The following is a 16901-nucleotide window of genomic DNA, read 5'->3' on the forward strand; positions in this document are numbered from 1 at the left end:
ATGTCACACCTATGTTTATATATTAGTCAGCCACTAGTCACAATGACTAATCTATCTAAGTCACCACATATGACAAATCATGGACTAAATATTAGTCATTCAATACTATCAAAGATAGTCAGCAATTTGTCAGACTAATTCGTGAAGATCGAGTGATTTTAAATAATTATATTAGTCAAATGACTAATACATCATGTCTCGCATTCTAGTCACCTGACCAGCTCATACCGGTATTAGGCCAACTGGTAATTAATAATTAGTCATTGGCCCTATGCCTAAAATAGTCAAACTGACTAGCATATAATTATTTTCAAGTTCTTGGTGAATTAGTTAGTAATTTAGTTCAATAAATTAGTCACAATGACCAAATTTTCTTAGTCATTAATGTTGACTTATTTATACAAGTTAGTTCCGATATTTGAAAGCGAGGCAAAATTTTCCACCATCTTGTTTCGTATGTTAAAATCGTCTACAGTCAGTGTCGGTGATTACGGACATCAAATCATCATTTTCTTCAAGAATGTTCTCACTTGTCAGTATTAAATATAGGCCAGCAAGGTAATAGAGCTTTGTGTCCAGTATGCAGTTGAAATACTAAAACCAGTTCGCTTTTTCAATTGGAAACCGAGATAAGCTTACTATAAGTGTACAATGATACAACATAGTTTACTGTGGTAATAGAACCAATGTTAATTAAACATGCCAGTGATAAAAGAAATAGTAATTCTGGTGTAGTAATCACTGAGACTGCACTCATGATGATCAAATGCGCAAAACAAAAATAGCGGAGGATCATGTATATGCTGCCGATAAGGCTATTGATGAAGTAGCTATATCTACTGTTGATTGCAGTATTGATGAAGTAGCTATACTGCTGATAACGGTATTGATGAAATAGTTATCTACTGCTGATAACGTTATTGAAGAAGTAGCTATCTACTGCTGATAACAGTATTAATGAAGTAGATATCTACTTCTGATATCGGTATTAATGAAGCAGCTATCTACTGCTGATAGTGATATTGATGAAGTAGGTATCTACTGCTGATAACATTATTGATGAAGTAGCTATCTACTGCTGATAACGGTATTGATGAAGTAGCTATCTACAGTACTGCTGATAACACTATTGATGAAGTAGCTATCTACTGATGATTGCAGTATTGATGAAGTAGCTATCTGCTGCTGATAACGGTATTGATGAAGTAGCTATCTCCTGCTGATAACGACATCGATGAAATAGTTATCTACTGCTGATAACGTTATTGCTGAAGTAGCTATCTACTGCTTATAACAGTATTAATGAAGTAGCTATCTACTGCTGATATCGGTACTGATAAAGAAGCTATCTACTGCTGATAGTGGTATTGATGAAGTAGGTGTTTACTGCTGATAACAGTATTGATGAAGTAGCTATCTACTGCTGATATCGGTACTGATAAAGAAGCTATCTACTGCTGATAGTGGTATTGATGAAGTAGGTATCTACTGCTGATAACAGTATTGATGAAGTACCTATCTACTGCTGATAACACTAGGACCTATTGATAAAGTAGCTACTGCTGATAAGAGTATTGAAAGGAGTGACTGATGGTAAACATGATGTTATTCCTCCAATGCTGAAGTAGCTATCTACTGATGATTGCAGTATTGATGAAGTAGCTATCTACTGCTGATAACGGTATTGATGAAGTAGCTATCTCCTGCTGATAACGACATCGATGAAATAGTTATCTACTGCTGATAACGTTATTGATGAAGTAGCTATCTACTGCTGATAACAGTATTAATGAAGTAGCTATCTACTGCTGATATCGGTACTGATAAAGAAGCTATCTACTGCTGATAGTGGTATTGATGAACTAGGTGTCTACTGCTGATAACAGTATTGATGAAGTAGCTATCTACTGCTGATATCGGTACTGATAAAGAAGCTATCTACTGCTGATAGTGGTATTGATGAAGTAGGTGTCTACTGCTGATAACAGTATTGATGAAGTACCTATCTACTGCTGATAACACTAGGGCCTATTGTTAAAGTAGCTACTGCTGATAAGAGTATTGGAAGGAGTGACTGATGGTAAACATGATGTTGATGTTATTCCTCCAATGCTGATCATTTTTACCAAAGTGTCAATCTTTGCACTTCCTGCACATTTTTCTGGGTGATGTGTTATGTCACATAACTTGTGTGCTAGCCTGATAAGGACCGTCGATGTCAGGATTTTAAAAAAATGATGTATTGCCCTTTCTTATTCAGTGGGAGTTGCCTAGCTGGTAGACATATAATCTGATTGGACAATTGCATGATTTCAGGTGTAGTCTATCTGGTCATTTATTCTCTAATTATTGAATAGTCGATTTATTGATTATTATCGATATATCCATAGGCTTCAACATAAAAAGTTTGAGAACCACTTTACCAATACTAGGCTTGTTTGTACTCATTTTAATGCATTTTTCATGTTCATTCCAACTATCATCATGAAAATGTACAATTCCAAAAAAAATTGAATTTAAAAAAGTTACTGTGTGCAGTCGACAACCGTGTGAAGAGGGTTAAAATCACTGAAATAAAATAAGCACTGATATGTTTTCTATGCTAGCTCCCTCTATATGGTTTTACTGATGACACTTGTTGCTTAAATGAGAGCACCATATGTGGCTCAACCATTGTAGTATACATGCCTGTAGGCTATTTACTCGTTTACTGCATTTGCTATATTGTTTTATAGTCCATTAAAATAAAATCAGAGAATACATGCTTGGATCATCTCCATAAAATAAGGTAATTTTTATATGGTTGGAAGCGCATGTAAAGGCTTATTTTTTAATTTGAAACTTGCAAAATAATATAAAGCATATAGATATATTTTATATTTGAAGACTTTTTGCTATAAATGCATGGATAAGTCATATTTTATTGTTTTTCAAAATGAGTTTTCAAAACAATTGCATAATTTCAGAGCAGATTTTCCAATTTAAAAAATGATAAGCAAATTTTGTTTGTACATTTATATTATGTGTAAAGAAACAGTGAATATTTGGAAAGGAATGAACCTAGGAGAGGCACTTCTATAATAGCGTGACACATATGGTATGCTGTTTAAAAGTCAGCAGTTACCCAAAGAGATGGAGATAGAGAGGATGGAGATAAGAGTTGAGTGGAAAGGACAGAGAGAGAAGAGGAGAAATTATAGTCACCTATATCCTATCATCTGTGGATCTTGAAGAAATGATTATTTCCAACGAAAGCAAAATATCCCACCAATTCCTATTTTAAAGTATTTTTGTTTATTGGAAGAGAATAATCTTGATGAAACTCTCCAGTCAGAGTACAAAAACAAACACAGTACTGAGACCGCATTGTTACAGGGGAGGTGCTGATTTTGAAAAAGTGGACCTTTTTTCAAAATTTGGACCTTTTTGTCGGAAAGAGGACTTTTCGGGCCTTTGACATTTTGGGCGGGGGTGCACCATGGCCTCTCAAAAATGTTATTAGTCCAGTTGAATGGTTTTTAAGAGTTTAATTTTATATTTATACCTGGATCAATAACAACCCTAACAATACATTGTATAATCTATATGCATAGATATATTTTATAACCATGGTAACCAGTGATAACAGGTGTTACCACCTGTCTACTCTTAGAATTATTACTTTTGTAATGAAAAATTGTCAAAGGCATTGACATAATTTATATTTTATATCATTGTTCTAACTTCTGGCTTTGAATTTTATGTTCATTCAAAAAATTGAATCCAGAAAGGACATCACCCTTTTGATAATTATGTTGTGTGATTTGAAATGACAAATGCACCAGTATTTACTGTTTAGTCCAAAATCATGAACATTCAGGATTCCATAAGTGAGGTGAACAAACAGTTCACTACAGTGAACAAAATTGTTGCTCACTGATATATAAATGTATCATATTTAATGTTTTAAAAGATTAATCATCTTAATTTCAAGTCCTCATTAATCAATGATTTAACACTGGGTGAATCTGCAACATCAACTGTGTTACTTATTTCCAATGAAGAATTCCTCTCAAGAGGTAGATTTTTCCTCGCATTACTTTTTAGTTCAAGGTGATATCATGGTAATATTTGCAGCTACAAGGTCTTAACAATCAAGGTTTTATCTGTGGAAGATATTCTGGGTTCATGGTGTCTTTTGTATGGTGCAATATGAATAAACGCAGCTGTTTTTTTTAATATATTGTTGTTTCCCTTTTTTCTTTGTTTCTTTTCTCAGAAATTGAAGGCAAATTAGGTATTGATATACATTCAGAGAATCTTGCTCTCTTAGACTGTGATGAACTAGAAAGCACCACACCCAATCCCAAAGCATGGTTTGCAATCAGTATAACACCTGATGTGACGTCATCCAAGGATGACAGGAAACACCAGAAGATGGTAGAGGGTTCATTGGATGCTACCTCCATGAATATCAGGAAAGTCATGTTTTTGACTTCTCAGTCTCAGGCAAATCTTTTATCTCAGGTGAGGATATTTGTCTCTTTTATAGTTTGATCAGCTCATAATAGGTGGGACTGTTAGCCTTTTACCACTACGCAGAAAAGTAGAACCACGTTAAGAGGTTGATAAGTTGACCTGTCTGATCTATATTTGTATGTTAAAGAAAGCAAGAAGGCAGACAAAGTGTAGGACTTGAATTAATAATTTGTGATGCTTCTGGCGAGATGTCACAAGACAATTCGGACAATAAAATATTTTGATATTAATCCGCAATGTTATAAGGCCCGTCGATTATGAGCTGATCAAAGTATATAATGTAGGCTAATTTATGCACTTCAAAATTATTTTGACCATTTGTGACCTGTCGCGGCGAATGAGCCGTAAATTCCTCCTCCGGTCAAAATTGTTTTATTTCATGTTTAGCAAATAGATATCATAAGCTTTAAAATGGTATATTATTTGACTTCAAACGATATCCAGTAGCGGGGTTATGGTTTGTTGAACTTTGCTCCTTCAGTAAAAAGGTACATCATTTTGGTGCTACAATATATCTCTTTTTCTACATTGCTGGTATTAAATATCAAATGGTCATAATTGGCGATCACTTCAAATCATCCCCAAGTCAATGTGGTTCAGAAATGTCCTCTCATTGTTAATTGTTGGTTAACCCACCACTTGAACAGGATTTAGCCAAAGCAAACAAAGACTAAAGCTATTTACCATAAGTATAAGCTTATTATCCTCTTCAACAATAGCATTAAAGATTGGTATTTAACTGGACTGAAATGAGACACTTGTAGGACAATTATTAGGTACATTATGAATACAAGCTTTATGCACATTTTGGACTGTAACTCTGAATACAATTTAGGGAATTTACGGCTCATTCGAGCTGTACGGTCACATTTCATAAAACGAAATATGATATTATTCATAGTGAACAACCTTGTCCCAGCACATCCCTTTTAAAGCGATTTTTTTTTCTGTGGGGGTTCTGATACAGCATGTCTTGAAAATATCTTATCATTTGGATGGCAAATAATTTTAGAAAAATGGTGAAACCTATGGATAAAACTGTATTGTAAGGAGAAATAATCAAGCTTTAATAAACTTAATTTGACTTCAAAGAAACATGGTTTAAAAACCATGTTTCTTTTAACCCTTGCACATTTACATTTTATTCACCTTTTGCATGGATCCATGCGGTAATGAAAGCACTCGGTTAACAGACGCAGGCCCGTACGCAGGGGGGTTGCGGGGTGCACCTCCCCAAATTTGCGAAAGTATACAAAAAGTATAATCAGGTTTTTTATGCTTTTTTGTTCAAAAAGGGCCAAATTTGGTGAAGAAAGTCCACTTTTCTCAAAATTGCCCCCCCCCCCTGGAAAAAAGTCCACTTTTGAGGTGACTGTAGAAAGTGTCAATAAGAACACCTCCCCAGGTCGATATTTGACCCCTTTGTTGGATTAACCTTTGTTCTAGACCATTGCTGACTTAAGTTTATAATAAAGCTTTATTATTATTATCTTGGTGTAGATTATTCATCCAGTAGTTCAAAACATTATTTTGTAAATTAAATCAAATACTGGAACTAAAATTTGCAACTCACTTTGCTACGTTGCGTCCGAAAACATCGGACTTCGTCAGGCATCTGATTGAAGATGTTGTGATGAAGATGTTGTGACGTGACGTCAGATGTTTTGGACGTCAGCAAAGTGAGTTGCAAATTTTAGTTCCAGTATTTGATTTAATTTACAAAATAATCTTTATTATTATTCTTTATAGAACATTTTTTTTAATCCCTGATAGGTTTCACTCTTTTTTAGTGTTAAGATCTTTTTGGGACACCCTGTATGAAAAAAGTGCAATTGCTGCTTCAGGCAAAGTACATTCTTCTTTACAATACATTGTAAGGTGTTGTATTCCAGTAAATTACCTATCCCAAGGGGCTTCTTTGACAGCTTTGAATCTTTTCCGTATTTTTTATTGCTATTACACGTCTGTAAAAGTGAACAACCTAAATGATCGATGGTGCCCCATGAATGTTAATAATTTTGTTACCCGAAGTGGGGCGAGATAACGTTAATGCAATCAATATTTTAAAACTTCCATCACTAACAAATTAAGACTTCATCAATCTTATATCTATTATTAATGAATGTATTTCATGACCGTGCCCCTGTGTATATAACCTTGCAATATCGCCAAGTCGGCATCAGTGTTTACTCTCTCTGGATATATTGAGTGCACCAAATGAAGCATTTCCCCCAAATTGGCTCAATTTTGGCTCAGTAATTCCTCAAATTGACTAATTACTAATACAGCATTGCAAATTTAATGTGAGCCAATATAATTTTGCCAAAACTGTGACATAAGCCTACAGCTCCTGAGTAAACACTGGTCAGCATTATGGGCTCTTCAGTCCTTCGTTATAAATAAATCAGTGGAGCTCAATTAATTGCTCTCCTGGAATTGTTCAGGAGAGCAACTTTGAGCACTTAAAATTACACTCCTGATTACAGAACTGAGGAGCTTAATTTGTGCTCCCAATTGAACATGAAGGCAGATCGTTTTGCGTCCATATCCCATGCATTTATTGTATGTGGGCGCAGATAAAACTTCGAAATTTAATCATTAGTTGATGATGAAAATTAGAAATTTCAATTTATAAAAATATAATTTTTTTTCCACCATGGTGGGATAATTACCCATAGACAGAGAAAGGAAAAACCAAGCGGAAATCACATTTGCCACACATATCAGCCATCCAATAGGATCGCATTTATTTTGCTTATGCGAATCAAATACATCATCATGAATAAGCATTTAAAGATATTTAATACAACATTATCAAGCAAAATTGTATAAGGCTTCAGCAAGCAAGCAATAAGCATATTAATAGATGGCACATCTGAATATAAAATGAGGATACCGGTATATATCACAGGACTGTGTGAGATACGCAGGCCAAAACCTACGAGTATGCATTTTACCAAGTTAGCAATAGGTAATTGCTTCATTTTGCATATATATGCATGACTTTCTTTATTATACTCAAAATCGGATTTTATTATACATGTTTAAATATAAGGAAGTTGTTTACGTGCATATAGGCTCCTTCACAGCAGGTTTCTGTCGTGTATGTTTGCGAGTGAGCCACAGCAGACTGGGTTGCCAGGGACTACAGGACAAAATACCTGTTTCTGACTATAACTATTAGCAAGGCACCCTACCAGCTATACTGATAATGGTTTTGGAAATCTGAAAATAAACACTTATTTTGTAAACAGATGATACTCTGTGATTATTTATGGATGGAAACTTAGGAAATTGTAAGGGAATTTCAATATGAGTCCTTATAGTATGTCATTGGCGGTATTCGTGGTAACAACATTTCCAACCCGGTTAGTTGTGCATGTACTACACACACAAAATTACTAGCATTCCAAGTACTTGTCAATGTAAAATAATGAAACATGAATTTCATCCATGGTGTTGTCTTTTTAAAGACACTTCTTGTTCATAATAAAAGCCCCAAAATTTTGACCAACCCGCTATAAGAAGTGAAGTAAATTCTGCAATATTTGTAAATGCAACGTTAGGAAATCTTGCACTTTGTGTATGCTTTCCGTAACAATGGTTTGATGGGGAAATCCCAGCCGGTGGCCCGGTTGACGAAATTCACACTTTGGACTGACGACATGCGGTTAATGTTTATTTACTTATTTATCACAACCTGAAAATATTCAGTTTTTAATGTTTTAAGTTTATTTTATCATAAATAATCTACGTTTCCTTTATTAATATTATTGTTACGTTGAATAAAAGCAATTTTAAAGGCAAAATCGAAATGATAATTTTTTTTGTATTATTGTGGCACCATGTGTTTTAGCGCCATCAACAACACGTTAATTAAGAAGTCTGGACCCCGGAAGTACAAAAATTTGCTAGAAATTGGCCGAGTTTGTGCATGTTTTTGCACCTGTTTCTGACCACGTTTTGGACCAAAACTGATACAAAAATGAGACCATATATCGTAGTGACTAGAAATGGAATATTAGGGCGAAAATGTACTTAATTTATTGGAACAATTGACATTTGATGGGGTGTAGACCCATGGTACGTGTAGCATAGGTTATTATGAAGTTCAATGCGCTGCATGTATTGATGGGTTTGGTTTACTGGTGCTGGAGCAAGGAGCGCAGTGAATTGCGCTAAAGGATCAGAATTCAGGAGCGCCAAGGAGCGTTAGCGCAATTCCGCTCCTTAAAAACGAAGGACTGCTCTACATGTGTATATTACTTTGTTTTTGAGCAGGGTTAAATTCATTGGCTATTATGTGTATGTTGCTATCTTCAGTAGATTGCATGAGTATGTCCCCTACTCTGTATGTGTGAGTCACTGGTGTACTTGAACCTGAATCATTCATTCAAAAATGTTGAAAATGATTATGGGAAATGAATTTTCCAAAGTTTTGAAAAACAATTTTGGTCCTGTATTTTACAGGGCTAATAAATCCAATATCTTGTAAATAATAGTATGTAGAGGTATATATAATAGCTTTCAATGTCAGCTGGGTTCAATTTTCATTTATCATAATTATGTATTTATGGAAACATAGATTCTCCCAAGGGGATTGAAAATTGAAAAAGAATCAACACGCTCAATATTGCTTGTGGAACATTCAAGATAAAGGAGAATCAAAATTGATTTTCTTTTGGCCATTATTGTGGACATCAAAGCACCAAGATATAGTTTTTGTATGCTTCAGCGTGAGGCATTATGTTTTGTACGTCAGTCCATTTACTAGTCCTTCTGAGCTTGCGAGCATGACTTCTCTGAAAAAATTAAAGTGATTTATAGTGGGCTATTATACATGTGAAGGCATAAACAAACAAGCCTTGGTACACTTTACAGGAATTTGCTGACCCCTGTTGCTCATGGCACACCATAAACCATTAAGCAACAACCTTAATATTACATAGAGTGATGTAACTAGGTGAATGGGCGGAAATTGGCAGTATTCATATTCCTTTATATATTTTAAAATCTGTCCAAAATATGCTGATTAGATTGCTCATTTGCACAACTCAAAACCGGGTTATCATACAAGCTTCTGAGTATAATATTTCTTGGAACTGGTAAGGCGTATCATAGTGATGTGACTTGTTGGAGGGGAGCAGTGTTCGAATTAAGGAAAAATAAATGGTTGTCCCATGGACAACCAGATTACAATTTCTGGTTGTCCGTCTAAGTTTTTGGTTGTCTGTAGGCCTACAAAGGTGAGTTTTGGCTACAGATTTATGGTTGTCCTGCGGACAACCAAATCAGTATTTTTGGTTGTCCGGCGACTTTTTTAGTTGTCCCGGGTGAACGGACAACCAAAATTTTGAACGCTGCTTGGGGGGAGGTAGCTTAAATGCCGGTTCTCAATTTCCATTAGATGTTTATCACTAAATATGCAAATTAGACCTTTAAAAAACTTTCCACACTATGTGGGAAAAATAATTTTATCAATTTTCAAGCTTAAATCCAGGAAACTATAAGTGCTACAAATGTCAAATCAGTAAAAATAATGACTTATGTTAAACAAAATTCCTTAGATATGGGTCCCTATTAAGTTACCATCAAAAATGGGTAAGGGTTTGGCAGCTATGTATATGAAAGCCACCATTTTAGGGCAAAAACAAGAATGCATTTCAGTTGTTCAACAAGGGTTCAACACCACAGAATCCATAACAGTTAGTGTGTGAAAAAAAAGTTGTATGTAGGTTGTCTTCCCAATATCATGTTTCTTTCTGATATCCAAGTAATTAAATAAGCCTATATCTAAGATTACGTTATCATCGTCTTTCTTTTAAGGTAAAAAACCGAAGCAGTGTGAATTTTATTTTTTAGAATGAGGCTATGTGATATGCACAATTTTTTTGAAATTGCATTTTTTCCCTAACAAAAAAAAGTTTCTGTGGGCATGCAAAGAAAATTTTATTCGCTAAAATTGAAAATGAAAAGCTATAAATGCATGTGGATACTAGTATCTGAGACAAGGACTACGTAATAATTACTCTTACAATCAGAAAAAAACCCAGTTGAAACACTTACTCAAAATTCAAATGCATGACATACCAATAGTAATAGTATGAAGGCGATTGATACATGTTGCTACAGGTTTGTCATGAATTTGAAATAGAGATTCTGCCATGTATCCCACGCTATCCCACTCCCCATTTTTCAATGTTGGAGGGTCTCACGGACCTGATGACAATATGAGTTTGTCCAACATTGAATTGGTTGAGCAGGGGCATACAGGGTGTATCAAAATGATTGGTACCCATCAATATCCAGTGAGCATAACCAATACTGCCACATCAAAATGCAGCATAACATCCACCTTATTTATTGATTTCTGTTGTAAACAGTCATAAAACTATAAACTGTACCCATTTGAAGAGGATCTAACGTTGAATTTGGAAGAAACAGGCGTTTCATTAGACAACAAAGCTGATGGGTACCAATCATTTTGATACACCCTGTAGAATCGCCAAAGAACAGTGTGATGTGCCCTGAGTAATTTAATTTGATGATTTATCTTTGTTTACAAAGTTACATGAGTGATGACATTTTGGGGGAATTCCCCTCTCACATTGAGCAAAACAAGTTGAATCATATCTAATTTGGAATATTTGGAAACCCCCTGAGGTTGTAAAATGAAAGTGATGTAATGGAATTCCCCTAAGGAAGTGATGCAATGAGAAAGGTTAATGTTATAATTAAGACTTTGGAATTCCCCAGATTGAACATAATGTGAAGGTAGTAAATGACCCATAATAGAATGGGGTTTTTCCCAGGCTTGATATATAAGAAATCTAAACACAATTATTGTCACAGTTGATAGTGTTGATCTGGGCTATGCTTACAGTCCAATTCCTTCAAAGAAAGGAAGTTGCAAACCAGAAATATTTTATGTAGTCAAAGTACTACTATTTACCAGTGTTGTCGGAGAAGATCTAGAATACGTCAAAGAACGTTATTCTTCCAAGAAAGGAATATATATTCTTCTGTCGACTTGCTGAAGTCTGGTGTTTTGATTCAACGCAACTGTCAAAATAAGTGGGGACAACTGCATCGCAGTCCTGCTTCCTGAAGATATTGTGTGAAAGGTGGAAATAGCACCAAGTTTGGAGAAAGCAGCGCAAGGAGTTAAATTTGGAGAACTGCGCAAGGAGTTTAATATTGGAGAACGGCGCAAGGAGTAAAGTGAGTTGGAGAACTGCGCAAAGAGTTACGAATGTGTTTGGAGAACGGCGCAAGGAGTTTAGTACTTGGGAGAAAGTAACACCATTTTCGTATGAGGATTTTATACATAAGGATTTATCAATGCAAGTGTACAAAGGACTTCGCTGATTTTGCAGGACAAGTGAATAAGGATATATTACATCAGTAGTCCAGAACATTGCAAGAACTTTATGATCACCAAGAAGAAGAATGCTGGCTAAGTACTAAATAGATAAAGAGTGATTATATTCGATTATTGTGTATGTGCATTGTTGCCATATATTGTACCAATAATAACGTGCTTTCAATTAAAGACTTAGATTTTGTTAGCATAATCAAACAGTGTATTTGTGTTGTGCATTCGTGTGAGTTCGGGTAAAAGGTGATTTTGGCCTTGAGTCAAGTACGACTCGTAACAACAGTCAAAGTGTGCCAACGTTTGTTTCCATGATTGTAGCACTGTCAGTAGCAGGAATAACTCAGCCCTACCATAGGATGCTTACTGTGATTTCTGTCAGGTTCTCCTTCAGTCATATAAAACACAAATCTTACGTAATAAAGACCTGATGAGAAATTAGGTTACCATGAGCCCATGATGTTCTCAAGCAGTGCACAACATATATTGGGCTGGCTATTATTTATTAAGAGCCCAAAAAGAGTACATGGAAAAGGTGAGGCTTTAATCAAGACTACTGATGGTCTACATTGTTAGCTTTGACAGTGAATTTTTCTCATACATGTACTTTCATGGTTATTACATAAATATTTTTGTTTTTATGTATCTGTAGTAGAGTTTTTATTAAATACAGTTATTGACTGTGACAGGTGTCATCACCTGGTTGTCAAAACATCCATTTTCACTTTTTTTTTGTTATGCATAGGTATATACAATATTAAATGTGTATTAACAATGTGCTGAATCAGCGGTAGCTTGTAAATTGGTGGCTGCCTTTTTTTGTTCTTTTGCATCTTTCTGCTGTCTTCCATGCCAATTGCCAAGTTGCCTTCATATTTTTTCCAATGTGTATTTTATTCCTTTCATAATATTTGTTGTGTTTCTTGTACAATGCAGTGAAATGAATTGAAACTTCATTTCTTTAGTAGCTCCTTCAACTTATATTTTGGCAGGGGTGTGCAGCGTTTTGCGCTTGCTTCTTTATGTAATTATATACAAAATTAGGGTTAGGATTAGCTGACACAAAATAGTGACTTTTAATTTTGCATATTAAAGCGTTTCCGTACTGTTTTCCTAAGCCTTTTTAGAGCGTTTTATTTAAAAGGCGACCCATGAATGTGTGCCAAAAATGGCTTGCCCCCCTTCCTGGCTGGCCAAAATTGCTTGCCCCCACCCCCTTTGGCTTGCCAAATATTCTCCCCCCCCCTCCCAATTTTACCCTCCCCCAGAGCTCATAATTATTGCACAGCCCCTAAACAAAGTATCATAACCATGATAACTAAAACTTTAAAACCTTTGAATGTTTGGGGCAACTTTTTAAGGTGGTTGAGCTTTCTTTCACAGTTGCAGCAGTGCAGATGCAGAGTCGGATGTTATAGGGATTTATTTATGTGATATTTCCCTGGTATGTTTGCAAAGAAGCAAGACTTTACATATAAAGTATTGATTTCAGTCAATAATACATGTGATGCAAAGAAGCAGAACATTGGATTTATCAACCATATTCACATTTTGCTGCAATGTATCAACAAGACATCTTGTCTTGAGCAATCTATTTAAAGTTCAGTGTGTATATATCTCCTGATTCAACAGTGATTGTGGGACATGTGGGCATCAGAATACTGAAAACATTTCAACAATTTAAACTGAGATTGTAGTTGCACTTTATTTAGTAAACAATGCAGACAATTGCAATCAACATTTAACCTCATACTATCCAGGATTCTAGTTAACTCAAATGTCATATTACATGTCCAGTGGAAATTGCTATCATCCTCATCACTAGAGTGCCATGTTGACTAAAGCATACGCATATTCCAGAAGAACCTGTTGTATGATGCACAAAGATGTTGTGTAAAGCAATCGTAGTTTGACCCTATTAGAGCATTTGGTGAAACAAAGAATTACTATAATCAAAATACCAGCTTGAAGCATGCAGGTTGTAATAAGCCATTGAAATAACATGGATAAGAATAAAGCCATACTACCGGAGCCTGGAGGCTACTGCTGTCAATTCTTGTTGTCTTAGAATAAGTAAAATCAACAGAGGTTTTCAATTACTCAAATAAAAGCTAATACAAGGGTAGTTTCCTTCTAATGAATAAGAAATGATAGAAGATTTTCAATTTGCCGATACTTCCTAATGTGAATTTTATCTCTCCTCGTAGTCAAAGAAAAAAAGAAAAAAATAGAAGACTTGCTATAAAAAAAAGTTAAAGAACAAATATAAATATTTCAATGTAAAAACACTCCAAATGAGACAAATCAAATGCAGTTGCAGTTGCTTTGTCTATTTTTATCATCTTTTGTGAAGTTGAAACTGGTCCATTATATTGCATTTCCAGATTTTTCCAGTAACATGGGCAACTGGAATTCCAGTCGTTTTTAGGAAGCAAACCTGGAAATCCAGACATTCCTTTTATTGAAAATTTACTCCTCTATAGGGGGTGTGCACTTATTTTCTGGAATGAATAGCCCAATGTTGATCTGCTAAAGGCTTTGGGCTATTGTGTTTGAATACTGTTTGTTGTATTAACCCTAACACGGCCAAACATCAAAAAACCTTAATGCATAAGAGTCTGCAAGCACAAGTATCCCATGTGATCCATTTGCGTCATCATCCAAACACACCCGGACAACGTACACACCGGGATCATGCTATTCTATTTGTGGTTAATGCTCTGCGTGCTAGCCATGTGCTTCAATGGAAAAAGTTCAAGTTTTGAAATATTTTCTCAAAATATCAAGAGCTATCTTAAGAACTACTGAATAAATACTAGGCTTGTTTGTACTCATTTTAATGCATTTTTCATGCTGATTCCAAATATGGTCACGAAAATTTACATTTCTGAAATTTTTGAATTTTGAATTTTTTTTTTTAACTTGTTGTCTGCAGTCGACACCCGCGTGAAGAGAGTTAAGCTTTCACAGTTGCAGCAGAGCAGATGTATAGTCAGATGTTACTTTCCATAGCTTTATAGGGAGGATTTAATTATGTGATATCTTCCTGGCTTGCTTTCAAACAAACAAGAATTTACATATAAAGTATTGATTTCAGTTGTAGTACAAACAATGCAATGACGCAAAACATTAGATGCTTCATCTATATTCAATTTAGAATTTCTACTTTATATTCAAAACCACAGTCATGGTTTGCCCCCAAAGTTTGAAAATCAGAAGAACCATGAAATTTTAGCATTTGCATGTACCGTACTGACGCGAGTTATTTATTTTTTCGGCTTTGGAGTGTCCCAGGACCTAGACCTAAATGCTAGGATCATTCATGGTGGACCTAAAAAAAAAAAAAAAAAAAAAAAAATTAAAAAAATTCAAGATGTTTTGTATTTTTAATATGAAAATTGATAATTTGTATTCATGTCATAGTCTATTAATGATTTCAAAATGCATTGAATTTGAATGCATTTTGAAATCATTAATACATTGTAGAGTATGACATAAATACAAAGTTGGTTTTTTTTAGGTCCACCATGAATGATCCTAGCATTTAGGTCTAGGTCCTTGGACACTCCAAAGCCTAAAAAAATAAATAACAAAAATTTTTTTTTTTTTTTAATTTCTGAAATTTTTCGAAAATTTGGGGGTGGGACTTTACTCGAAGGTGGGACTATACTCGCGTCAGTACGGTACTTCACTTTTGGTGTTGACGCATGAAGAGATCACACAATTTTGGAGATAATATGTGACATTCACAATATTAATTTAGAACAAACTATATACTTCAAAGAATAAAAACCACATTATATATAGGGTGAAAATAAGAATGGCATAATTTATTTCAATACAAGTAAGAGTTTTCGTAAATGGGACCAAGTTTGAAAAAGGATGACAACACAAAGTATATTTTTCATTTTTGGTGGTGCTTTTACATTTGTAACATATGTTTTTGATAGATACTATAGCAAATTTACATTTTGCTGAAAATGCATCAAACTTTATTTGACAGCTTTCATGATTGTAGAATAATTGAATGTATATGAAATGAATATGCTTATTGCTAACTAGTTTGTATCAAAATTAATTTTCATAACATTTGACTTATTGCGCTCAGTCCCATCACATAATATCCTTTTGATGGTCTTTGTACTCATGTTCCTATTTGATATTCATGTACGAATCTTGAAATTCAAATTATGCATGGAATAATTATCAAATTTTTGTTTGAAAACATGTGGAGAAAAACATGATGTTAACAATATAATGTACTAGCGGTCACCCGTCTTTCGCGGTCAGGGTCTTTCGCGGTTGGTAAATTTTGTACATTTTGTGTACATGTAAATGTTTTATTTAATGTGATTAATGGTATGAGAGGAGATGATCATTTAGAACTTAGAAGTATAATATTTAGTATCTTTTCCAAAGAAATCAATGGCTTGAAATTGCAATTAGATTATGTCTTGCCCCTGTGGGATGCTGGTCGCTCTGATATTTAAGATTTTTATGCATTTGTTTCTACAGTACTTTTTAGCCCATTTTGGACAAATTTGTTGTACCTTTTAGCTCATTTTTTATCATTTTCATCCAAGTTTGTCCCCCACCTTGAAATGTACCTTCTGCCCCCGCCTCCTGCAAAAGTCCTGGCAACATCCCTGAGCAGATGAACACAATTTTATTCACATCCCTCTTGGCCCGCTGTGGCCTGCTGGCTGATCTGATATTTTAGATTTCTATGCATTTGTTGTACTTTTTATTTGTTAACCCATTTTGGATAAATTTGTCGTACTCTTTAGCCCATTTGTGACAATCCCCCCCCCCATGAAATTTACCTCACCCCCCCCCCCCTCTCTCTCTCTCTCTCTCTGAAAAAGTCCTGGCTACACCACTGTGCAGCTGAAACAATTTTATTCACATTTCCTTACACTCTATTTTATATATATACTAGCGGGACCCGCTAGATGAGTAAATGGGAGCGATCACTAAAACAGGAGGAATTACTGAAAAGGTAGAATCA

General features: G+C 35.0%; 1 protein-coding gene across 1 annotated transcript in view; it reads left to right on the top strand.

Moving 5' to 3' along the window:
* Positions 1 to 16901, top strand: part of LOC140158502 (NAD(P)H pyrophosphatase NUDT13, mitochondrial-like) — a 119361-nt gene that overhangs the window by 6267 nt on the left and 96193 nt on the right. Inside the window, 1 exon segment of the mRNA XM_072181603.1 lies at positions 4259 to 4506. Within this exon segment, the coding sequence (XP_072037704.1) occupies positions 4259 to 4506 (248 nt within the window).

Source organism: Amphiura filiformis, chromosome 8 (genome assembly GCF_039555335.1).
Source record: "Amphiura filiformis chromosome 8, Afil_fr2py, whole genome shotgun sequence".
Taxonomy (NCBI): domain Eukaryota; kingdom Metazoa; phylum Echinodermata; class Ophiuroidea; order Amphilepidida; family Amphiuridae; genus Amphiura; species Amphiura filiformis.